The sequence below is a fragment of the Peromyscus californicus genome, unplaced genomic scaffold (assembly GCF_007827085.1).
Source record: "Peromyscus californicus insignis strain IS unplaced genomic scaffold, ASM782708v3 Scaffold_1__1_contigs__length_55948999, whole genome shotgun sequence".
In the NCBI taxonomy this organism is placed as follows: domain Eukaryota; kingdom Metazoa; phylum Chordata; class Mammalia; order Rodentia; family Cricetidae; genus Peromyscus; species Peromyscus californicus.
Genome location: NW_026294492.1, coordinates 20,791,828 through 20,816,379, shown reverse-complemented (window position 1 = coordinate 20,816,379; position 24,552 = coordinate 20,791,828). Strand labels below are relative to the sequence as shown.

Sequence of the window (24,552 nt, the reverse complement as noted above, 5' to 3'; positions counted from 1 at the left end):
CTCTCTCTGTAGACCAGGCTGGCTTCGAACTCACTGAGATCTGTCTGGCTCTGCCTCTCAAGTGCTGGGATTAAAGGCGTGCACCACCACCGCCCAGCTCTTACAGGCTCCATGGTTAAGAGCTCTTGTTCTTGCAGAGGACCCAGCTCTTTAACATATTCAAGACCCATGCTAGCCTGTCTAAACCCAATTCCACCTAAGTTGTGAAAATAACAACTAGCTGACCTGGAAGAACGGTCGTGTTCCATTTTCAGGATATTAGACTTCCAATGTGTTCAGTATCCAACTGTCTCCTACCCTAAATCCTCCTGGTTTTGATGCAGCAAATGAGTACCCAAGAGGTCATGTGCCTTTATCTTCAACCCTATGGTCAGTCCCCCCCTCCCACCCCAGCCCCTCCCCACCTCCCCCCCCCATCAACATTTCGGCATCATGGCTGCCTACTCTAGTTGTTTTCATCTCCTCGGATGTCTGCTTTCTCCAAAGAGTGCTAGCTGTTTGGAGGCTAGTTGTAGACCATTTGTCTCTGGATAATTCTTTGGGAGAGAGAGAGCTCTTGACATGTAGCCTCCGATTCACAATCTCCTACTGCATCCTCGAAAATGAAGGGATTACAGGCACACACCGCCGTGCCTTACCCAATTCTAACGAATTTCTGAACTATTTTAGCTCTGCATAAAGCCCAGAATCCCCTAACAAGGACCTAACCCCCTGTTGTTCACTCCACAGAACCACTGTAAGCCTTCAAAACATTCACAGGTTTTATTTGCCTCATTTTAACCTCATTTGTTCCAAGACTTTTCTTGATTCTTGACTTCCCCTCTAATATCCCAAAATAATTCTAGCAATGAAGGTTCCTTAACTCTCTCTATAGGGGAGGTCCTGGGGTATCGCTTAATCGGCTATTTCTCTGCCACAAGGGGGAGCCAGATCTCTACCGTAAGAGTCTTGGCTGCAGGTACTGAAGACTGCACTTGGGATGAATCCAGGTGCCTTTCTTTATCAAAATCCGTGGTAGCTGAAGTCTAAAGCTGTACAGACAAGTTTCTAGTGTTCTTTGGGTCCCACCACCAAAGGGTCCCCAGCACATCCAGAGTTCCTTTGCTCTTTCTTCAAACACAGGGAGAGGGTGCAGTCAAAGCCCTCTGCTCACTGGTCTCTAAGTGGATGTGGCATTCATTCTAGTCAGAAGGATCTTGTCTCATTGGGATTGTCCTTCTCTAGTGAATAGTACCTTCTCTCTTGCCCGAAATTACCTGGTGCTCCCATTTTCCTTGTTTGTGATAACTGACTTTTTGCAAGGTTAGGTTCCAAAGCAAGACATTTAGTTTTATTTCTGAGATCAGAAGGTGCCAGTAAAAGTAGAAATGATCCGGCTGAGAGCGGGACTCTTCCCTGATCCTGGGTTGTTAGTGCTCCCCCCACCCCACTCCCCGAAACTGGATTTGCCCCACCACCACGTGTATTGTTGGCACAAGTCCTCATGGGAATGGACCAAGGCCCTGCCTCCTTCATGGTCCCAGAAACATCAATTCACAGCACTACAGGCTGTAGGGTCTCCAAGGGCTCGGGTGGTGCGTTTCTGACCCGGCCCAGAGAGGGCGCTCCTGACAACCTCACAGACGGAAGGAGCTGCAGCCAGGCGTTCCTTAGCCTCCGAGATGGAGCATCGAAGAAGCAGACTCAGCAAGGCTGTGGGGATCACCTGTGGGAAGGGGCAGGGCGAGCTGGAGAAAAGGTTATGTGAGAAAGAACCCTGGGAGAGGCAGAGAATTGGACACAGGAGGTAAGGTGGGTGCAAGAATAGGAAGCTGTTACAAAGACTAGAAAGAAGTCCTGTGCAAAAGCCTCTCAGTCCTTCTTGATGCCCCTTCAAGGCAGAACAGAAGCCCCTTTGTTGGCATCTTTTTGTGCCTCTGTAGTTTCTGTCACAGTCATGCCTCCCCACGCCACCTCTACCCCCATCCACCTACCCCTCCAAATGGGAGCTCCATGTGGCACGGATCTCTGAGCTTTGTAAATCCAGTGTCACACCAAGTTCCAAAGATGTTTAAGATCCTCAGAAAGTGTTGGTTGAATGGCCGGCAAGGGGGAAGGATACCTTTTCCTTCTCGTGGGCAACCTGGACATGGCCGGAGATGGGAGCAGCCCGGACATCATCTGACAGTGGTTGGGGAAAATGGATTGCTTGGAGGAGGCTCTCGATGCAGCAAGCCTTGGACTGTCCAGAGAACCGCTATAGAAGAAGTCCGCGTCAGGGCAGATGCCAAGGAGAACGGAGAACACAGGAGAAGGAAGAGATTTGAGAAGGTGGGCGGGGTGGGGGTGGGGGGTGAGGGTAGGGGTGTTGGGCTCCTGAAGATTGGCGGAAGACACTGGAGAATTTGTCCCCTCTGACAATCCCATAATCACGAGGTATAAAGAAAAAATGAGTTAAAGGAGTTGGTGATGAACCATCACTGGCCCATGAGGAATGGGAAATTGGTGAGATTTACAACTCTGATCCAAGGGTAGCAACCTTCAAGGCCACCCAACATGTTCTCTGGTCAGCATCTATTCGCTCTCCTTTCTGGCATCGGCCCCTTTCTCTTCCTGGATAACTGTTGGTCCCCATTCTGAGGCGGTAAGATACAATCAAGCTCATTTCCCATCCCGCCCCACCTGCGTCTTGAAAGCACTCAAAGCAGATGAGCAGGGAGCCCTTTCTCCCCGAAGGACAGTGATTGGTTCAAAGTTGTGCACATGACCCAAGACAAGCCAATAAGAGCCCTCCACCAGGCCCTGGTGGCGTCACAAGGAACAGAAAGACTCCTTCCCACTGATTGTCAGGATGTTAGACTAGCACTAATTGTGGCCCCTAATGAAGAGAATGGACCCGAGATTGAGAACAACTCAGAGGAAAAACAGAGCTAGAGACCGAAGTTTCTAGGTCACGTCACAAGAGCATTCATCTGTCCTGGAACTGTTCAGTTACAGGCTTTGGCTTTGGCTTACAGCAATACAAGTTTGTTTGTTAGTTCTTTTCTGAGACAAAGTTTCTCTGTGTGACAGTCCTGGTTGTCCTGGAACTCACCCTGTAGCCCAGGCTGGCCTCAAACTCAACAGAGATCCGCCTGCCTCTGCCTCCCGCACGAGTGCTGGGATTGCTGCTTGGATAGAGTTGGGTTTCTATTGCATTCTTGAAACTTAATGTCTCCTGGGAGTTATAGTTTCACTCTTATGTACCTTTGTGCGCATGCGAAACAGACCGGAGGATATGCCCGAGAAAGATACACCTGTGAAAAACTAGCTCTTAACCCTATACCCCTCCCCGACTTTGAAAAAAAAAAAAAAACACCTTATGTGGCAATCTAGGTTGGGGGCCCTCCCATTAAGCTCCCACCTGCAACATGGCCAGTGCCCTCCAAAAGAGCTTGGAGTTGGCGATGCGGAGGTCCAGCATGTGGTTCTGCAGGATCTTCCCAAGCAACACGTGAGCCCCGGTACTCACTGTATTCAACACCCACTTGGTGCTTAGCTCACGCTGGAACTTCTAAAATGCAAGCACACGGGAACGCCGGAAGTTAAGAGGCTGGGAGGGCAGTGGGGTGAGAGAGCCATATGCTAACACAGAAAACCTGTGCTAAGAAACCAGACACCAAGACACAGATCCTTTGTTTGATGAGAACAAGCTTTAACAATCTTCTTTACTTTTTATTCTAGGATCGTGAGGACTAAAGTTAACCTGTAAGCTCCACTTGCCCAAGGACAGATAACTTCCTGGAATGCTGGGGGCTGTTGTTCACGTCAGACAACAAGCCAAGTGTTTTCAGTAAACAAAATTGGTTGCCCCAACTACACAAGATGTGCTTGATCACAAGGTAGGCAGGAGGTACATGGGCAGGATGTACTCAGGATGTATGCTTGCCCCTGATTGGACGAAGGCACCATTCTCTGGGAATCCCGGGTGTGGACCTGGCCAGTGTCCATCTTTCCTGTCAACATTTATTAAAGTTTGCTTTAATGAGGCAATTGTGAATTTGGCCTTTCTCCTCGCAATTTTCAGGTGTAACATTCTACTTTATTTTTTAAAAAGATTTATTTACATGTATTTTTAACATGTGTGGGTGTTTTGCTGGCATGTGTGTCTGTGTACCACATGTGTTCAGTGAACTCAGAGGCCAGCAGGGGGCATCTGGAACTGGAGTTACTGACAGTTATTAGCTGCTGTGTGGGTGCTGGGAATTGAACCTGGGTCCTCTGGAAGAGCAACAAGTGCTCTTTGAAAGAGATCAAACAGTGGGGGCTTCGTCCAGAACCCCCATTAGGCACAAACCACACCCAAACATCTTTTTTCACAGAGAGATTCTTTTTTTTTTTTTTTTTTGGTGGGGGGGGGTTGAGACAGGGTTTCTCTGTATTGTTATTGGACCAGTGCACATTTAACATCCCGCATCACTCAAGAGCAGCTATACTTAACAATTAAACTGAGACAGTTGGTGTGGTAGTTTGGACGAGAAGGACCCCAATAGGCTCATATTTGAATGCTTCTTCCACAGTTAGTGGAACAGTTTGGAAAGAATTAGGAGGTGTGGCCTTGTTGGAGGAGGTGTGTCACTGGGGGTAGACTTTGAGGTTTCAAAAGCCCACAACATTCCCAGTTAACACTCTCTGTTTCCTGGTTGGTGTCTCAAGATGTAAGCTCTCAGCTACTGCTCCAGCGCCATGCCCACCTGCCTGCTGCCATGCTCCCTGCTCACCCTCTGAAACTGTAAGCAGGGACTCCAATTAAATGCTTTCTCTTATAAGTCGCCTTGGCCATGGTGCTTAGTCACAGCAACAGAAAAGTAATTAAGACAATTAGGTAATTGCTTGGGAAGATATAAATGAGTTCATGCCTTACTGCTTCCAGTATAAACAAAAGTCCTAAGAACTGCAAGAAGAAACACAGAGGTGCCATACCAGCCCGGGTGTAGGAGGAGCTTCCTGGGCTCCAAGCCCCACATGGTAATAGTGAACTGACAAATTCAACCTCGGAAAAACTGAAGCAGAGTCTTTGCAGACTAAAGCCAAGAGAAAATATTTACAACATGTATCAGAAATAGAACACTAATGGCTTCATAAAGAACTCAAGGCCAAGGGAGTCAGAAAAGTTTTAAAAGCCTGTTAGAAAAAAAGAAGTAAAGGCTGGGCACGGTGGCGGACCTCTGTAATCCCAGCATGCTGGAAGCAGGCAGGGAGGGGTCATCATGGACTTGAGGCAAGAAGATTTACATAGGGGGGTCCAGGACAACTGAAAAACAGGGTAAGAGAAAGCAAAAGAGAGCAGGGAGGTGGGTGGAGGAGAGTAAAGGGGAGAAGAGGGAAGATGCTCCACCTCTGACATCCTAGAGATACAGGCAGGGGTGTGGCTCCGTTGCAGAGCACTGGCCTAGCATGTGTGAGGCCCTGGGTATCATCCCACTACTTCAAAATGTCAATAAAGAGGGCTGGAGAGATGATGCAGTGGTTAAGAGCACTGACTGCTCTTCCAAAGGACCTGGGTTCAATTCTCAGCACCCACATGGCAGCTCACAACTGTCTATAACTCCAGTTCCAGAGGATCTGACACCTTCACACCAATGAACGTAAAACAAATTTAAATAAATTATTTTTTTTAAATGTCAATAAATAATATAATAAAAAATGAAAATTACACAGAAATTGAATGAAGCCAGACAAACTCTCCGGGAGGCTGTATGGAGTCAGCATTATTATAAACTTCAACTGCTAAAAGCGAGCGGCACAAAGGCTATGGAAGAAAAGCTTACAACATCCAACAGAATTCTATTTGTATGTAACCTTTGACAAATATCTAATGTTTCTAGGTATTTATCTCAAAGAAACACTTAGATACGTGCACAATCATTGCTTTGTTATTGGCAATAGCAAAATGTTGAAAACAAGCTGATGCCCCAAATAAGGGATCGGTCAGGTCAATTATCATACGTGTACATGCACACTGTAAGTGAAGAAGAGATCTGTATACTGCCGATGAGTAACATTCAGAAAAGTTAAGCAAAGCACATGAGATGTAAAATGTGTGTCACCCGAAAATAAGGTGTTTTTTTTTTTTAATTTTGGTTTGTTTTCCATTTTGTTTTTTCAAAAAGAAACATGCAAAGTATGTTTAAATGTGGCGATGAATAGGCCTGAGGAAGCCATCTTGAACAAGCTTTCGTTCTGAGGATTAAAATGAAAAGCAAGTATTAAGAGAATGTAGTAAGGGAAGCCAGGCACGGCGCACCCCTTTAATCTCAGCGCTCAGGAGGCAGAGGCAGGCAGAGCTCTGTGAGTTCAAGGCCAGCCTGGTCTACAGAGTGAGTTCTAGGACAGCCAGGGCTGTTACACAGAGAGACCCTGTCTCAGAAAATGAGAGAGACAGAGACAGAGAGAGACAGAGAGACTGAGAGAGATACACATATACACACACAGAGACAGAGACAGAGAGAGAGTGCTAAGGGGCTGCAGAGATGGCCCATATGAAGAGCACTTGCCACTCTTGCTTTGGATGGAACTCTATTCCCAGCACCCACACTGGGCAGTTTATGGTCTCCTGTAACTTCGGTTCCAGGAGATCTGATGCCCTCTTCTGTCCCATGGCATTGCACACACATGGCATTGCACACACAGACAAGCAGGCACAGACACATACATATAAAAAAAAGAAAGAAAATAGAATATATTAAAATACATCCAAGTCATGCATGGTGGTGGATGTCTGTCATCCCAGTAGTCAGGAGGTTGAGGTAGGAAGGTCATGAGTTCAAGGCCAGTCTAGGATATATAATGAGTTCTAGTCTAGCTTTGGCTACATAGAAAGCCTGTCTTAAAAAAAAAAATCTAAATACTTACCAACAACAGAAAATTCATGAGTCCATAATGACATTAAACAAATACAGATGGGGTGGGTCGTGAATAGGAAGTTCCTCGGAGAAGGAAGCCAATCAATGAATATAGATAAGAGGAAGAGGCTAGAAATAGAGAATCACCCGTTGAGAGTCACCACGGGAATAACTGAGTCAAGGAGAAAGCAGCAGATGCGAACACAGTGGGTAAGGACAGCTGGGTGACAGGATGCAAAGAAACAGAGCAGCCATCACCGCCACTGAATAAGTCACCACAGCCTCGCCAAGGAAGAGGCAGATGCCAGCTGACTCCTGATGTGACGTGCTAGTCTCCTCCAAAAGGGAAAAAAAAAAAAAAGCAAAAACAAAAACAAAACATAAACCTGAATGTGATGAAGAGACAATACAGAAGTTGTTTGTACATTTTGGAAATGTTAAGTACATCCTGGAAACAGATTGGCCTGCACTTCTAAAATTAGCAATGTCAATGAGAGACAGGAAAGAAAACATCAAAACAGAAGGCTAAAGACCGCTAAGGGAAGGCAGAGAGACCTACTGATTAAAGTCAGCGGGTTATCCTTGATCGGATTCCAGATCTGGAGAATAACAACTTCCCCGGGGACATCTCAGGAAATCTGAATTTAGGTAATGGTATCAGATTAACTCTCATTCCCAGAGTGGGTCATCATATCATACTTACAGCAGCAAATGCCCTTGCCCGGAACAGATGTATTCTGAAGTGATGGATGTGAAGTTTGGGGCTGTTTTTGTTTTTGTTTTGAGACAGGGTTTCATGTAACTCAGGGTGACCTCAAACTTCTTATGTAGATGGGGATGGCCTTGAACTCTTCCTGATTCTGCTTCTGCCCCTGAAGTGCTAGGGTTACAGGCGTGTGCCACTCTGCCTGGCACACTGTGAAGTATAAGATGGCTTCACTTACCTTTCAGATGAGCTAGGGAAAAGAAATGGATGAAGTAAATGTGGCAAAGGGTTGGTGAGTAGAGCAAAATGTTTCAGATTAAAAATGAAGACCAGGCGGTGGTGGCGCACACCTTTGATCCCAGCACTCGGGAGGCAGAGGCAGGTGGATCTCTGTGAGTTCGAGGCCAGCCTGGGCTACAGAGCGAGATCCAGGACAGGCACCAAAACTACACAGAGAAACCCTGTCTCGAAAAACCAAAAAAAAAAAAAAAAAAAGTGAAGATCAGGCTGGAGAGATGGCTCAGTGGTTAAGAGCACTGGCTGTTCTTCCAGAGGACCTGAATTCAATTCCCAGCAACCACGTGGTGGCTCACAACCATCTGTAATGAGATCTGGCGCCCTCTTCTGGCCTGCAGGCATACATGCAGGCAGAACACTGTATACATAATAAAATAAATCTTTAAAAAAAAAAAAAGTATCAAAAATATTCCTACAACCAAAGGTCAGCAAGTGCTGGGTTTTGTCAACTTGACACACAATAGAGTCACCCAGGATGATGAGACCTCAAGTGAGGAATTGCCGCCATCAGACTGGCCCGTGGGCATGTCTATATGGCATTTTCCTGGTGACTGATGGGGGAGGGCCCAGCCCACTCTGGTGAGTGGTGCCACCCCTGGGCAAGCGGTTGTGGGTTGTATGAGAAAGCAGGCTGAGAGCTGGTGAGGATGCCCAGTGGGTAGAGGTGCCTGCTGACAACCTAAGTTCAATCCCCTGGAAACACAAAGTAGAAGAAGAGAGCCAACTCCTCCTCTCTCTCTCTCTCTCTCTCTCTCTCTCTCTCTCTCTCTCTCTCTCTCACACACACACACACACACACACACACACACACACACACACACACACACACACACACACACGCAAATAGTAAAATGTAATAGAAAATAGAAAACTGAGCAAGCTAAGAAGAATAAGCCAGGAAGCACTTTTCCCCCATGGTCCCACCTCTGCTCCTGCTTCCTGTTTGAGCTCCTGTCCTGACTCCCCACAATGATAGACTGTACAGTGTAAGTTGAAAGTCTTAACCTTCCCAAGTGGCTTTCTGTCAGTGTTTTATCATAGCAGTCAAAAGCAAAGTACGATAAAGTCCCAATGGAAACCTTTTCTTCAGACAATTCCATGTGGAAAGGAGAAGCCAGCACCAAGTGAAAGATTGAAAACCACAAGGGAAAAACAAAACTAATAGATCTGAATAAGACAAACTTTAAATGTCACTACATTAGAAGCAGTAATAGCCGGGCAGTAGTGGTACACACCTTTAATCCTAGCACTTAAGAAGCAGAGGCAGACAGATCTCTGTGAGTTCAAGGCCAGCCTGGTCTACAGAGCGAGTTCCTGGACAGCCAGGGCTGCACAGAGAGACCCTGTCTCAAAAAAACAAAAACAGCCGGGCAGTGGTGGCGCACGCCTTTAATCCCAGCACTCGGGAGGCAGAGCCAGGCGGATCTCTGTGAGTTCGAGCCCAGCCTGGGCTACAGAGTGAGATCCAGGACAGACACCAAAGCTACACAGAGAAACCCTGTCTCGAAAAACCAAAAAAAAAAAAAAAACAAAAGAAGGAAGAGGAGGAGGAGGAGGAGGAGGAGGAGGAGAGGAAGAAGAAGAAGAAGAAGAAGGAGGAGAAGAAGAAGAAGAAGAAGAAGAAGAAGAAGAAGAAGAAGAAGAAGAAGAAGAAGAAGAAGAAGAAGAAGAAGAAGAAGGAGAAGAAGAAGGAGAAGAAGAAGGAGAAAGAAAACAGAAATAAGGGGCTGGAGAGATGGCAAAACTGAACAGACATGCCTTAGGAGATTGCTATAAAAACTGAGATAATATATATGAAATATTCATTAGGCTATAATTTGTATTTGTATTAAGCATCATGATTGTGTAAGTGTGAAGAAGAATATAAGAACGTACAGTTATTCAGAGAAGACGTCTTCAAAAACAGGCAATGTTGGAGGAGAATGTGAACATGGGAAGCATGCCAAGAAGAAGGGATACGACACAGGAACGCCATTTAGAACAAAAGACAAAGGGGAGTGGATTTCCCACTAAGGAGAGACAGTTATGTAAGAGCTCTGGGTTCAGTGAGGCTGTGTGCTGGCTCTGTCCAGTCAAGTCTGGAAGCTTCCAGAAGAAAGCAGTTTGAATAATGATGAAAGATCATAACCCGCCCCCCCAGCACTTCTTCTGGACCCTGGTTCTGTCCCATGAAGGGTGGGCAGGTTGACTGTAAGAAAAGGTCAGGCCCAGAGATACAAGTTTTCCTTCTTGGGACACACAGCAGAGCTGGATTGACACCCAGATTTCCCGGTGCCCGCTCCAAACCAAACTGCAAAGTGCACACAAACTGCTCAGTACTCCCATGATTCCTCTCAGTGTGTCTCCTGGATTGTCATTTCACGGCTGCACAAGGACTCCATGGGGTCATATCTGCGTTACGTTCCGCATAGTGTGCTGCGCAAAAGAAACGCCTTTGGGTGGTGGTAATGACTTCGGCATCAACAATTAACTTGTCCCAGAGAACAAATGAGCCTGTGGTGATTGGTGGCCTGTCTCGCCCTTTCTGTACACGCCTAGAAAGAACTGAACCCTGTTGCCTTGGCAACTCTGTTTGGAGACCACATCATGTGAGAATTTGCCTGGCTTGGGGCGGAAAGAAGACAAACAGGTATGAAGCCTCTTTCCCATCTAGCTGTGGGGGTTTTCTGGACCCCACTCCTGCTGGCGTTGCGGTCTCATCCCCACCTACCTGGATGTAGCTCCCTTCGTAATCAAAGAAAAGAAGCGGCCACGTGATGCTAATGATGGAGGGAAAGAGCCTCTTTAGACGGGCCTGAGGAGGAAGAGATAAACCGGTGGTGTGTTCCAGAAGGCCTGGCTGGACCACTCCCAGATCTTCTCCCCATTGCTGGACACTCACTGGCCAGGACTGCCCCACAGTGCTGTGCACCAGGGCCTGGATGCTCGTGGTCTTCTCTCTCACCTGCTCCACCAACGCCTGGACCTCTGTGAGGTTATCTGCATGGGATAGGAGGCACCAGAGTTAAAAGGCTGGGCTATGAAGCTGTTCTTCCTGCCACCCTGGGATCCTGCCAGGACACTCACTCTGTCCCTCTGTGTTGGGTAGTTTTGTGTCAACCTGACCCAAGCCAGAATCATGTGGGAAAAGGGAACTTATATTGAGAAAATGTCCCCACCAGATTGGCCTGTGGGAAAGTCTGTGGTGCATTTTCTTGATTATTGATGGGCCCAGCTCACTATGGACGGTGCTACCCCTGGGCTGGTGGCCCTGAGTACCATAAGAAAGCAGACTGGTCAAGTTATGAGGAGCAAGACAGAAAGTAGCATTCGTCCATGGCTTCTGCTCTGGTTCCTGTCTCCAGGTTCCTGCCCTGAAGTCTCTCAATGATAGACTTATATCACTTATATCACACTTATATCACAGTTGTTAGGTTAAAAAAAGAAAAAGAAGCCGGGCGGTGGTGGTGCACGCCTTTAATCCCAGCACTCGGGAGGCAGAGCCAGGTGGATCTCTGTGAGTTCGAGGCCAGCCTGGACTACCAAGTGAGTCCCAGGAAAGGCGCAAAGCTACACAGAGAAACCCTGTCTCGAAAAACCAAAAAAAAAAAAAAAAAAAAAAAAAAAAAACCAAAAAAAAAAAAGAAAAGAAAAGAAAAAGAAAACCCTTCCCTACCCAAGTTGCTTTTGGTCATGGTGTTTTATCACAATAGAATCCCTGAGACATCCTCCTCTGACGAGGCACCCTGAGACTCAAAATGGCAGCCCCTCTAAACCACCGTCGCTTCCAACCCCACTATCCCATCTTCCCTCTCACCGTCCAGGGTAAAAATGAAGACCACAGTGTCAATTTCCATGAGGGAGGGCAAGATGGAAGTCAGGAAGTCATCCTGGGAGAAGGTGAACTGGGGACCCTGGGACAGGAGAAGACAGGAGAGTTCCTCCCAGCAGGACACTCAAGAGCACAGACTTGACTGAAGGGGACCTTGGGGGACATCTAATACAGCCCTTCTGACTTCACTTGGAAAAAAATCAGTGTTCAAAATGGTAGCATTTTACCAAAGGTGAACTAAAGCCAAGTGTTAGAGGGCCAATCCAGAGCCTTCTATACTCACTGCTTTGAGGTTCAGTGACCTCTGACCTACATTCCTTCCCAGGACTATTTATCCCCTCATCCTCCCTCACCCCCAGGCTCCACTCCTCCACTGCCCTCTGAACACCAATGAGTCCCAAAACTTCCCAAGGCCTGTCGTCTTCCAACCTGGTTGGTGAGCTCTGCCTTCTGGTTAAACATGTCATTGTGATCACCAATGAGAAAGCCACGGACATCTTGGAAATCTGGGACGTTTAAGATCAGAGAGAAAGAATGGCAGGCTTTAGAAGATAGGACTAAGACTCTCCTGTAAGGGCTGTCATGGGGTCGGAAAGTGGGACGCGGGGTGAGCGGTAATCTGGGTGGGAAGCTATAGTCAAAACACTGAGGTGGGAGCTGAGAGGTCAAGGACCAGGTAGAATTTGGTGCTTCAAATGGAAAGAGCATTTGACTGAAATGCCTCTTTATGGAGGGCACTGGAGAACCTCAGGGGTCTGCAGGAAAACGCTTTGATAGGGGACCAATTGGCTGGGATACTTTGAAAGAGCATCAGGACTAGGACCTACCAGCACCAAAGGTGTGGATGCACTCCACTCCATCCATGATGGCAATGATGCCGAGGGTCTGCCAGCCAACTAGATACACTCGGCCTTTCTTCTCCAGGCTGAGAATGAGTCAGAGGCCAGGCCATACGTGATCACCATGAATAACCCAAGAGGAAACACCCAAGGCCTTCCAGCACGTGGACCCATCACTCTTGTTAACCCATCCCGCAGACTATGCCCTGCTCTCAAGATGTCCTCTACGAACACACAGCCACATACCTGGTGCTGACTTGTTTCATCAGGGTGGCAATTTTGGAATTCTGACTGTAGGTCACCTGATGAGCCCGCTCAAATGTCCTCAGGATTTCCAGAAGGCATCTGGAAGAAAATTCATTAGCTCCCAAAGAGGGCCTGGTATCCCCCCAAAAAAGACCTAGGTATCCCTACCCACGCCTAAGGGAAGACACAATTCCCATTTTTCAAAAAAAAAAGTTTTGCTAGACCCTGCTGGAGGGAAGTGGGGGAAGAAGGAGGGAGAAAGATCCCCTTTGATAAGAGCAGAAAGGATCCTATTTTTTTTTTTTTTTTTTTTTTTTTTTTTTTGGTTTTTCGAGACAGGGTTTCTCTGTGCAGCTTTGCGCCTTTCCTGGGACTCACTTGGTAGCCCAGGCTGGCCTCGAACTCACAGAGATCCGCCTGCCTCTGCCTCCCGAGTGCTGGGATTAAAGGCGTGCGCCACCACCGCCCGGCGGATCCTATTTTTAAAAAGGGCTGAAGTGGGAAAAACAAAAGCCAAGAAGAGGGTGGGCTTGAGCATTCTGAACCTGGGCCAGAGACTCTGGTAAGGGAAAGATGTCATAGCAGAGTGGCATCTTGGAAGCTAGCCTCTGGATTCTGAACCTCCCACCTCCTCCCCCACGTCACCCCTGCATGGATCTGATCCCCAACTTGTCTGTTTCCTCCATACCTTTGAGAGACCGCAACACCCCGGTCCACAGTCTTATGGGCCGCGAGTAGCAGAGTTTCCAGCAGGATCTTGGTGGCACTCCCACCTTTCATCCGGGAGGAGCCACTGAGCCCCTCGGGCTAAGGAGGCAAAGACACTAAGAGGAACTGGGAGAAAGAGAACAACCCAGTAGTCTACCAGTTCATGACCCCTGAGCACGGAGTGATGTCGGTGACCCTTGGGCATGGAATGTGATTGGTGACTCCTGGGCATGAGTGTGGTTGGTGATCCCCACTAGATGTTCACTCTGAGCCCATCTTTTCCTGGTGGCCTTGACTGTTTCATGAGAACGGGTGCTGGAGTGTGCTTAACGGAAGGAGAGGAGAAGGAAAGGGCCACCTCTGGCCGTCTCGATGGTGGATCCAAGACTCTCAGGAGGAAGCCACAGTGATTGTGTCTCTTGTCGTCTGGGTCGGGCGTTTCCAGAGAATACTCTTCTGAGAACCTTCCCCCACCGTGTTTTACGGCAGTTTGCCCTTCTTCAGTGCCAAGTTCCCCATGCTTTGGACAGACACATGGAGCAGGCACTCAGTGGTGATTTGTAACACCGCACATCACAAAGATTGCAGCAAAGAGAATGGTGTGGCCAGTGATTAAAAGCAGAAGACTAAGGTCTGGAAGGACGGCCCAGTGGTTACCAGTGCTTACTGCTCTTGCAGAGGACCCGAGTTCAGTTCCCAGCACCCACACTGGGAAGCTCACCACTGCCTGTATGAGACTCCAGAGGAACTGATTACCTCTTCTGGCCTCCATGGTCACCTACACACACACACACACACACACACACACACCCCTAAAAATATTTTTTTTTCCAGACAGGGTTTCTCTGTGTAGTTTTGTGCCTTTCCTGGAACTCGCTTTGGAGACCAGGCTGGCCTCGAACTCACAGAGATCCACCTGCCTCTGCCTGCCGAGTGCTGGGATCAAAGGCGTGCGCCACCACCACCTGGCTAAAAATAATTTTTAAAAATAAACCTTTAAAGAAAAAAACAAACCAGAAAACCAACCAGAAGAGTGAGGATGAGACATGAGACAAAACGGGAGACAAGAGCAAGCTATACACACAATGGAATTTCCCTTCCTATCTCACGTGAAGATCAAGAGGAAGTTCTGGGGTGTGCCCACCACTGACAAAGGGAGGTAGGGAGCAAAAGTTTTAGTTAAGAAAAACGTCGGGCGATGGGCAGCAGTGGTGCACGCTTTTAATCGCAGCACTCAAGAGGCAGAGGCAGGTGGATCTCTGTGAGTTTGAGGCCAGCCTGGTCTATAGAGTGAGTTCCAGGACAGCCAGAGCTACACAGAGAAACCATGTCTGGAAAAACCAAAAACCAAAAACAAAGAATGAAACTGCATGCTGGTTTTTAAAGCCATATTTGACATTTGAAGCTGTAAAAGAGACTAAATGAGACTTAACAGTGGTTGGTTAGTGAAGGCTGTCTATGCATAGATGGCAAAGGGCTCTTCTAGACTGTTCTAGACTCTCTAAACTGTTCTAGTTCTTCTAGACTGTTCTAGACTAAATTATTCTAGCTCTTCTAGACTGGTTTAGACTCTCTAAACTGTTTTGGCTCTTCTAGATTGTTCTAGACTCTCTAGACTGTTCTAGCTCTTCTAGACTGTTCTAGACCCTAGAAATGCCTTCTGGTTACTGATAAGTAGGCTTGAAATAAATTTTTTTTTTTTTTGGTTTTTCGAGATAGGGTTTCTCTGTGTAGCTTTGCGCCTTTCCTGGGACTCACTTGGTAGCCCAGGCTGGCCTCGAACTCACAGAGATCCGCCTGTCTCTGCCTCCCGAGTGCTGGGATTAAAGGCGTGCGCCACCACCGCCCGGCCGAAATAAATATTTTTTAAAAAGCATTTGAGGTAAAGAGAAAATAGGACTCCTTTGAAACCATGTGGGTTGACGTGAAATGCCTTGGGGATTTATGAACAGGGACTATAAGATCAAAGGTTCCCAGTAAGTAGCAAGCAATTCCCACATGCCTGAAGAGGTGCATAGAGGAAAGAAAGTCGGGCCCTACCCCAATGGCAGGATTGAGCACAAAAGCTTCCTGTTTCTCTTGCATCTTCTGCATCCGCTCGGCTACTTGCCGGAATGTCGATCTCCAGTCTTCAATGGGGTCATTTCTGAGGTCCAGAAAAACACATAAGAAAAAGGACTGGCCGGGCGGGTGGTGGCGCATGCCTTTAATCCCAGCACTCGGGAGGCAGAGACAGGCGGATCTCTGTGAGTTCGAGGCCAGCCTGGGCTACCAAGTGAGTCCCAGGAAAGGCGCAAAGCTACACAGAGAAACCCTGTCTCGAAAAACCAAAAAAAAAAAAAAAAAAAAAAAAAAAAAAGAAAAAGGACTGCCTGTGAGACTCTGAAGGAAAGACCTCGGCTAGTAGTGAGGATCAGTGAGAGAGTGGGGTCAGAGGTCAACTACTTCACAGTAGTTGGGTTCAATTCTCGGCATCCACATGGTGGCTCACAACCATACATAATGAGATCTGGTGCCCTCTTCTAGCCTGTAGGCATACATGCAGGCAGAGCACTGTACACATAATAAATAAGTCAATCTTAAAAAAAAATTACCACCTCATATTCCATCTTAGACTCCTTTGAGACCCTTCCCTTTCTTAGAAATACATCTGAAAATCTCTCCAAGGAATGAACCCTTACTACCTGAGGGAGATTGTTAGTCCCTAGTGAGGTATAAAGTTATGCTGTTAACTGTAGCATCTGTTGGTGAATATTCCACAATCAATGAATCAGGAGGGAAGCAATGCATTAATGCATTAATGAGACAAGAGAGTTAGTGCAGTCTATGTGCTTAACTACAAACTGGAATGTCAAAAAAGAAAAATTAGGGTCTTCTGAAGTGGGAGATAATTTGTGAATTCATCAGTGTGTCAGGACCTTAAAGACTGAGCTACCCCTGCACATGACATCCCTAACTGTCCCTTACCATCACATCCCCGACAAGATTTCATAATTTTTGAACTATTTCTTTTATTCTGTGTGTGTATGTATGTGTGTGCGTGTGTGTGTGTGCATGTGGTGTGTGTGTTCATGTGTGTGTATGCACATGTGTGCGGCTCCACATGCACTTGTGTGTGGAGGTCAGAGGCCAACCCCAGCTATCTTCTCTAATTATTCTCCATCTTATTTTTTGAGACACTAAACCTAGACTGACTGGCCAGCACGCCCAGGGATCCTCCTGCCTCTGCTTCGCCAGCACGGATTACAGGCCTACACCAGCCCCTTCTTGAACTCTCTTTTGGTTTTTTGAGACAGGGTTTCTCTGTGTAGCTTTGGAGCCTGTCCTAGAACTCGCTCTGTAGCCCAGGCTGGCCTCGAACTCACAGAGATCTGCCTGCCTCTGCTTCCCTAGACCCAAGGAGGGAACAGAAAAAGGACCAACATTGTGCAGTAAAAATTAGGATTCCCAGACTTTGCTGAACATCAACACCCCCCCCCAGGGGGAGGGGTTCTGTTTTGCAGTAACCATCCAGTTCTGGATACCACATCCACCCTGAGGTTAGCCTCAGCAGGCATGCACAAAGCCCTAAACTGTGTTTTTATAGAGCTTCCGAGACAGTTCTGAAGATGAGCCAAGACAGGGAGCCACCACTTTAAGGAACAACTGGAAGGTCTCCACGCCTACATTGTTTGAAATTCTTCATTTCACTTAGTCACAGGGCCTGAAATTAGCACCCGCTGCTGCAGATATATTTTGGGTGAAGGAGCGTCCTCCACGAAAAGGATCAGGGTTAAGAGTATCACAGACTCATTTACACCTTAGTATGAGTTACACTACAAGCCTGGAATCTCTGGGACTTGGAAGAGAACTTCCAAAAGAACCAGGCTCTCTCACTGCAATCCCTCATGGACAGGAAGCCCTCAGTGCCATAGGGTGATCCGACCCAATGGCTTATTTAGCAGGGTTCCCCCAATGTGGCTCTGCATGAGAATCGCCAAGGATGCTTTAACAAAATAGACATTTCATGGCCTTACCCCAAATCGATAAAGAACGACACCTGCACAGTATTAGCCAGCGACATGGAGTGTTAGATCAGACCAAGTGGCCATTTGGATAGGGCAGCTTAGGTAGGCTACATAGCAAGACCTTGTCCCTCTCCTCCCAAGAAGGTGGTTCCGTAGCACAGGGCTTCAAGAGGGAGGAGGGGCGGATGTGAGCAGCCAAAGAGGAGCCAAAGGGCTCCTGGGATAATGAAAGAGCATGAAATAAAGGAGATGGAAAGAGGAGTGGGTGGCCACTTGGGACCACTGCTACTCTGAGAAGATGCTTGGGGGTCACCCCAGATAAAAGCATAGACCTTTGGGGTATACCCTTTCCTGACCTGCTTTTTCCTTCTAGTTCTTATCTTTTTACTTCTTCAACTCCTGCTTTGAATTTGTGTTTTATGTACCTTTTGTTTTTGTTTTTGTTTGCTTGCTTGTTTTTTCAATATAGAGTTTCTCTGTGTAGCCCTGGCTGTACTGGAACTCGCTTTGTAGACCAGGCTGGCCTCGAACTCACAGAGATCTGCCTGGCTCTGTCTCCCGAGTGCTGGAATTAAAGGCGTGTGCCACCACCAACTAGCTTATGTGGCCTTTGTAAACTGCCTTCCACCCTTTCTGAAACAAGGAGAGACCACTGGAAATGAAGCGACCAACAAAAACTTCAAAAGCTTCAGGGCCACCACCTATTTACTTTGATGTTCTGAGGCTTGGCAAGCAAGACTATAGCCTCCCGCTGATCATACTGTGGACTTTGACATGTCCCTTTCCCGGGCTCCCCCAAGGCCCGGCCGGTCCTAACGGAAGCCTCACCTGGCCATGCTCACTGGATTGAAGCCAACCAGAACTGGCAAGAAGATGGCTGTGTTATCCATGCAGTAGTCCATCTGGCCTGCCACAAAGGGGGCCTGGCGGGGGCAAGAAAGGAAGACACATTAAAGAAGCCACTCCGTGTTTCCCAAGGTCCGAATGGAACCTGCCCCAGCACGCTTGTTAAGACTTGAGCCCAAATTTTATTTGGGGAGCCTACTTCTTACAAGTACCCCAAAAGTAGCAGATCTACTTTTTTTGTTGTTTGTTTGTTTTTCGAGACACGGTTTCTCTGTGTAACTTTGGAGCCTGTCCTGGATCTCACTCTGTAGCCCAGGCTGGCCCGGAACTCACAGAGATCCGCCTGCCTCTGCCTCCCGAGTGCTGGGATTAAAGTCGTGCGCCACCACCGCCCGGCCAGATCTACTTTTTCTCTGAGCTATGATTTCCTTGTATAGTTGATGCTGGCCTTGAACACACAGCCATCCTTCTGCCTCTCCCTCCTGAGTACTTGGATTACAGGCAAGAGTCACCCAGCTAGTGCTGCGTTTTTCTGATGTTCCTCCACGGAAATCCTCCAAATGGTGAAGCTGGGAAACTGCCGATCACAATTGTAACTGAAATGACCTCCTTGAGGCCAATGTCCTCTTCTTCCTCATCATACAACTGCTGAGGTCTAATGCTCTGCACCCTGAACTCTTAGAATGAAAACTGTTGTGGGGTTAACAGGAAACCTCATCCAGTGGTTCTCATACAAACATCCTGAGAATCTTGTTAAAACGCAGATTGACCAGCTGGAGCCTGAGATCCAGTATTTCTAACAAGTCCCCATGGATGCGGATGTTGCCGGTGGGGATGGAAGCCAGGGGCCAGACTCTTCTGTGAAGAGCCAGAGATTAATACTGCAGGCTTTGTGGACCCTATGATCTCTGTACAACTACTTAAGCCAAGCACAAAAGAGGCCATGAAGTCTAAGTAAACACTAAGACTGCGTGCCAGTAAAACGGTCCACAAGTTCAAGCAGCTGGCTACACGGACTGCCGGCAGAGTTTGCTGACCCCTGGACTAATCTGTCCATCTTGGCTGTTGATGAATCAATGCACAGTTATTCTGAGATAGAATTCCCTCCCCACTCTTTTCATATCCATGGGGGAAAAAAAAAACAGATCGAAGTTGGTGAAAATTAAAATAATTCCTTGTGTTGGTTTTCTATTTCCTAGCACCCAGCTCATCAATCCACCTTCCATGCCGTTCTAACCCCACCCCCTTCCTCTTGTCAAATGGCCCCATCAGCCTGCCCTGACACTTACTGAGAGTCCCACAGAAATGCCTATGACAATCACTCTCTTCTTCCCAGCAGCCACCTAGGAATGGAGGGGGTGTGAGTTAGGGTGCCCGGGAGCAGGGCGGTCTCCTGGAGGAGGACTGAGTTAGGGTGGTAGGGAGGTCACCAGGGTACAAATCTACTGTGTGAGAAAATCAGGGCCAGAGGAGGGGCCAGGCTTTGGCTGGGGTTGGGGTTTTTCTAACCCTATGAAAAGGGACCTTCGGGTGTCTCTAGCCGAGTAGTGTCAGAAAACACAGACCTTCTTCAGCTCCTCGATCCCATGAAGGGCGCTATCTTCTGTCTGTTCCCGAGAGGCCACGACAGACCTAAGGGTGCACACTCAGTCAGGTCGGTGGCACTGACTAAGAAGCAGAAACCTATAGTTTATTAGGAAAGGGCACATTGAAAGAATGGAATGGAGGGGAGCTATCATTGAATGGACACCTTCTGTTTAGCGGGGACCAAGGTAGATACACCACAGAGTTTTTGAAAAAACTCAAATACCTACAAGGCCAGGTAGGCAATAAAAGTCTGTGAAGGACCAGATATAAGGCTATGCAGAATGGTGGAGACTGAGGTTCAATATAATCTTTGACTAAAGTCATTCAAATTCAGTTTCAAAAAAATGTTCCGGCCACATGCATGCACAGGTCAAGGTAACTTACCTGTCACCTCCTGCAATGAGGTATGTGTAAAGAGGCTTTTGTCCAAGACCTTTCATCAACTGGTTAAAAGAGACCTGTCCAGGAGGAGAGGGTACAAAGAGGGAATGATAAACACGATGTAATGTGGATTCTCAATTTCTAGAGGATTGAGGATGCAGAATGGTCTTTTAGACCAATAGTTAACCCTAACTTCTTTGTAATCTCCCACTTAAAGATGCAACTTGGGGATGATCGATTAGCGATGCGTGAGATGGCGGGGGTTAACAAGAGAAAGATGGCGCTCTAGTGGGGGCAGAGAAATCAGACTCTATCCTTTGGAATGGAGGTGAGGAGAGAAGATGTCTATTGAGAGAACTGACCTCTGGCGAGCTTTGTGGTTCTGGGTGACATCCCCAGAATGAAGCGAGAAAAATGAATGAGGGAATGAGCGTACTCACAGACATGAGGAATGCCATCCGGCCAGAGGTTCCTCCCCCACTCAGCACGACCAGGCCTCCATCGGGCTCCTGTGGAAGGAGAGAAGCCCAGGTCACCAGGGTCCAGCTCAGGGGAGAAGCACACTTTTTTTTTCCTTTGTCAGCAATGGAGGAAGACTTAGAACTACTTATTCTTCACGTCATCATAAAATTGAGTAGAACATAGGCTGTGTGAGGTAGCAAACAAGAACAATGATTTGGAGAAAGAAATCCTCCTGGCTCTCCTCCCTGACTAAGCTATTCATTAAAATTCCTACTTATTCCAACAGGGACTTGGGAGCAGCTTTGTCAATTAAATAAAAATAAATACTCAAAGCAGAAGCATCCAACAATTATTAGCTGGGTACATTCGAGCAAGCTACTGGGATCCCCCTTTCTTTGTTTTCTGGTCTGGAAAGAGAAAAAAAAAATACAAGAATACCAACTTCACAGGTTTCTGTGAAGGTAGTGAGTGTGAAGGTTCATGGCTGGGGCCGGAGAGATGGCTCAGCGATTAAGACACTGGCTGCCCTTCCAGAGGAGCCAGATTTGATTGTCCACACCCACATGGCAGCTCACAACCATCTGTAACTCCAGTTCCTGATGATCCAACACCTTTTTCTGCTCTCCGTGGGGACCAGGTACTCAGGTAGTACACATACATGCAGGCAAAACAACCATACATGTTAAAACAATAATAATTTTTAAAAGAAAATGTATGTTGGGCAGTGGTGGTGCATGTCTTTAATCCCAGCACTCGGGAGGCAGAGGCAGGCAGATCTCTGTGAGTTCGAGGCCAGCCTGGTCTACAGAATGAGTTCCAGGACAGCCAGGGCTACACAGAGAAACTCTGTCTTGAAAAACCAAGAAAACAAAACAAAACAAAATTAGAAAATGTACTGCTGATGATAAAGTATTATTTATCTAGTAATTATCATTAACTATTATAATGACCAAGATAACAATAAATATCCAAAGGGAAGACCAAAGAGTTGAGATTTATAAAAATGAGAGATGGAGACCCAAGAAAGAAGACATTATAGGGAACAAAAGTGTTGGGATGAGAAGCAGGTGGAGAGCTCGCACCTTCAAGACTTCCTGGACTTTTCCAGCCACTTGCAACATGGTGGTCAGAACGGCCTCACTGTACAGTCGCTGTAGAGAGTGGACAGGAATCAGTAGGAAGAAACGGAAGATAGGAGGGAGGCAGTGAGAGGGCTCAGTGGGTAAGGGGATTGCCGCCAAGCCTGATGATCTGAGTTCGATCCCTGGGACCCTCATGATGAAAGAACAGACTGATTCCCAAAAGTTGTCCTCTGGCCTCCATACATTTCCCCATGGAATAAATCCCTCCACCGTATACATAAATACATGGGAAAAGGGGGGAATGAGGGGAAAAAACGGAGGATGGTGGATTGGGATGGAGGAGAGGGCTCAGGATTTCCAAAATCAGGAGTCATAGTCTGGGAGGGTAGAGGTTGAGATGTGGTTGGCTTGGCATCTCTTTTGCGGTGTCTGAGGTTTGACTCTGGGTCACCTGGTAGGTGGGCATGATTTGCCCCTCCTCCTGGAAGATCTCAGCATCACACTGCCCCAGCAGTTGGACAATCTTCTCTGCATCTGCTTTGTCCAAGTTCCGGGTCAGTGGGTTGGACTTCTCTGTGATTGGCACAGCTGCTTCATACCCTGACAACTAGAAGGGGTACAAGGGCAGGAACAGGAAGCCAAAGTCTTTTCTGCCTGCTGGACTGGACGTGGGAGTGGAAGCAGGCACATACTTCTTGCGAGCATGCACGCCCACACACACACACACACACACACACACACACACACACACACACACAGAGTCATATATACCAAGAATTTCGTCTTCATGTGATGTTTCCGAGTCTATTAGGGACGGAAGATCACAAGGGAAGACAAGGAAAAGGATGCCTATGCCGGGTGTGTGCCTTCTATCCCAGCATTTGCAAAGTGGCAGCAGGGGGTCAGGAGTTCAGGCTTTCCTCAGATAGGCAGCAAGTTTGAGGCCAGCCTGGGCTAGACCCTGTCTCAAAAGCCAAAAAAAAGAAGAGAAGGAGGAGGAGGAACAGGCAGGAAACAGAAGCTTAGGGCTGAGGCCAGTCCAAATTCAAAACTATTCTAGGAATCAGGGTAGAAGGCTGAAATTGAGAAAGGGCCTTACCTCCCATTCGCCAGGCTCAGGGGTCTCGATCACATGCTGGTATCGTTTTGTGCCTGGCATGGTCCCACACTGTGGACACTCTGTCCTGCCTGCCTCTGCAGTCACACAAACTCCTCTGGTGACAATAACTTTGCTTCCAGCTGGCAGGGTCTTATCTGAGAGCCATAGAGATGATTAACTCTGTGTCTCTAAGCCCCACCCCCTACACCCCTCTCTTCCCCACCCTTTCCTGTCCCTAGCTTCCCAGCCCTCCATAGGTGCTCCTGAGGGTCCTCTTCAAATAGCCTATGTCTCCACAGCCTCTGCTTTGCTCTTGAAGAAGAGGAGAGGGTCATTGCTTCAGGCACAGTGCCCTCTGGAAGGCTGGGAGCCTGGATGTGCAGAACAACACCCAGGCCAGAAAGAATCCCTGATCAAGAGAACTCCGGGGCCCAAATGCCTCTAAAGGCCAGAGATCAGGGTCAGAGGAATCGGAGGACCTGGGCCATGGCTTGATCACGTGTCAGCCTGCAGTCTTTCCCTGCCCCACTGGCCCATTTTATCCTCTTCTCTCAGAAAGAAGAGCATCAGAAGCTGCTGGGCCCCGGGTGTACCTACACCGAACTGGATATCACAGAGGAAAAGTCACAGAAATAGAAATACTGTCAGAAGAATGAGGACCGAAGAAGAACCTGCCCTAAATACAGCCAGTATCTTTCTCCTGTAGATGGTAGGTGTCACTGGATCCCCAGACACTTAGAAGTCATTGTTGACAGCCTTGCTTTTAGATGAGGAAACAGGCTCAGAGAAGTGGTCTGTTATTTAGTGTCACACAGATTTCATACTCAGCTAAAATATGGAATCACTTAAGGACTTCCATGTTTCCTGAATGAATTTTGCAACAACTAACAAGTTGGTGCAAATTAATAACACTCTTTCCATACAGTAGCGGAAGGTTTCTAAAGAACCTTGTCCAGTGTGTCCATTTGATAGTCTAACAACTGTTTGAGGTTTCTATGCTTCACAGGTGGGAAACCTGAGGCGCAGGTTAATGGATTTCTCTAAAACGAATGTTAGACACACACACACACACACACACACACACACACGAGAGAGAGAGAGAGAGAGAGAGAGAGAGAGAGAGAGAGAGAGAGAGAGCGAGCTGCTTTTTAATTGTTCCTCGTCTCCCAACATTCTTTTGAAGTCATCTCCAGCTCTTATAAAGCCAGGCACAGAGAAGATGATCAGTAAATATTTGCTGAATAAATGAAAGAATGAATGAAAAAGAGAACGGAATCAAATCAGATCATGAATGGGAAAGAGACTTAAAAGGCTGACGCAGTCTCCAAGAGACTGTTAAAACAATTATCATCTCCACCTCTCGGTCTCCTCGCCTCTTAGCCCCCCTCCTGCATTCGGAGATGGAATGCCTCCTCCCCACTTGGCTAATTTCATGCCGGGAAGGAGGGGCTCTCTCAGGTGCCCGAGAGACCCTGGCACCTGCGCCTGTCCGGGTACCCTAGTCAGTTCATCTACTAGGGCAGGGAGGATGAAGGGATAGGGGCCCTGCAGGCCGCCATTGGGAGGGTCGTGGGAGGAGCCCCGAGAGAACAGGGCTGTGGGGGGGGGGGGGGAGATG

General features: G+C 47.6%; 1 protein-coding gene and 1 long non-coding RNA gene across 9 annotated transcripts in view; one reads left to right on the top strand and one right to left on the bottom strand.

Moving 5' to 3' along the window:
- The window catches only part of LOC128115462 (uncharacterized), a 44,859-nt gene extending 40,848 nt beyond the window's left edge, over positions 1-4,011 (top strand). For all 4 annotated transcript variants that reach the window (XR_008220158.1, XR_008220157.1, XR_008220156.1 and 1 more), the window contains exon 5: positions 3,703-4,011. This is a non-coding gene — a long non-coding RNA (uncharacterized LOC128115462). The remainder of the gene's footprint in view (positions 1-3,702) is intronic.
- Gckr (glucokinase regulator) lies at positions 740-24,552 on the bottom strand. 5 transcript variants are annotated; one of them, XM_052746156.1, is made up of 19 exons: positions 22,935-24,552; positions 22,607-22,800; positions 22,287-22,442; positions 21,836-21,904; positions 20,732-20,800; positions 20,295-20,368; positions 19,889-19,955; positions 19,613-19,666; positions 18,306-18,400; positions 15,511-15,616; positions 13,451-13,569; positions 12,763-12,861; positions 12,505-12,602; positions 12,107-12,183; positions 11,663-11,759; positions 10,577-10,845; positions 3,383-3,532; positions 2,102-2,236; positions 740-1,705 (listed from the first exon to the last, which is right to left on the bottom strand). In XM_052746156.1, the coding sequence occupies exons 2-19, from the start codon at positions 22,622-22,624 to the stop codon at positions 1,529-1,531; spliced, it is 1,929 nt and encodes a 642-aa protein (XP_052602116.1). In that variant the 5' UTR covers positions 22,625-22,800; positions 22,935-24,552; the 3' UTR covers positions 740-1,528. The 5 variants fall into 5 exon arrangements, with proteins under 5 accessions (XP_052602116.1, XP_052602115.1, XP_052602118.1 ...); XM_052746155.1 differs by having other exon boundaries at positions 22,607-22,796; XM_052746158.1 differs by having other exon boundaries at positions 22,287-22,435; positions 22,607-22,796.

Bases quoted from the DNA above. Each gene is read 5' to 3' on its own strand.
- Gckr (XM_052746156.1), bottom strand. The intron at 21,905-22,286 runs GTGACCCAGAGT...CACTCTCTACAG, and splicing joins AAATCATGCCCACCTACCAG to CGACTGTACAGTGAGGCCGT. The intron at 20,801-21,835 runs GTGCGAGCTCTC...CTCCTTCCACAG, and splicing joins AAGTCCAGGAAGTCTTGAAG to GAGCCCGATGGAGGCCTGGT.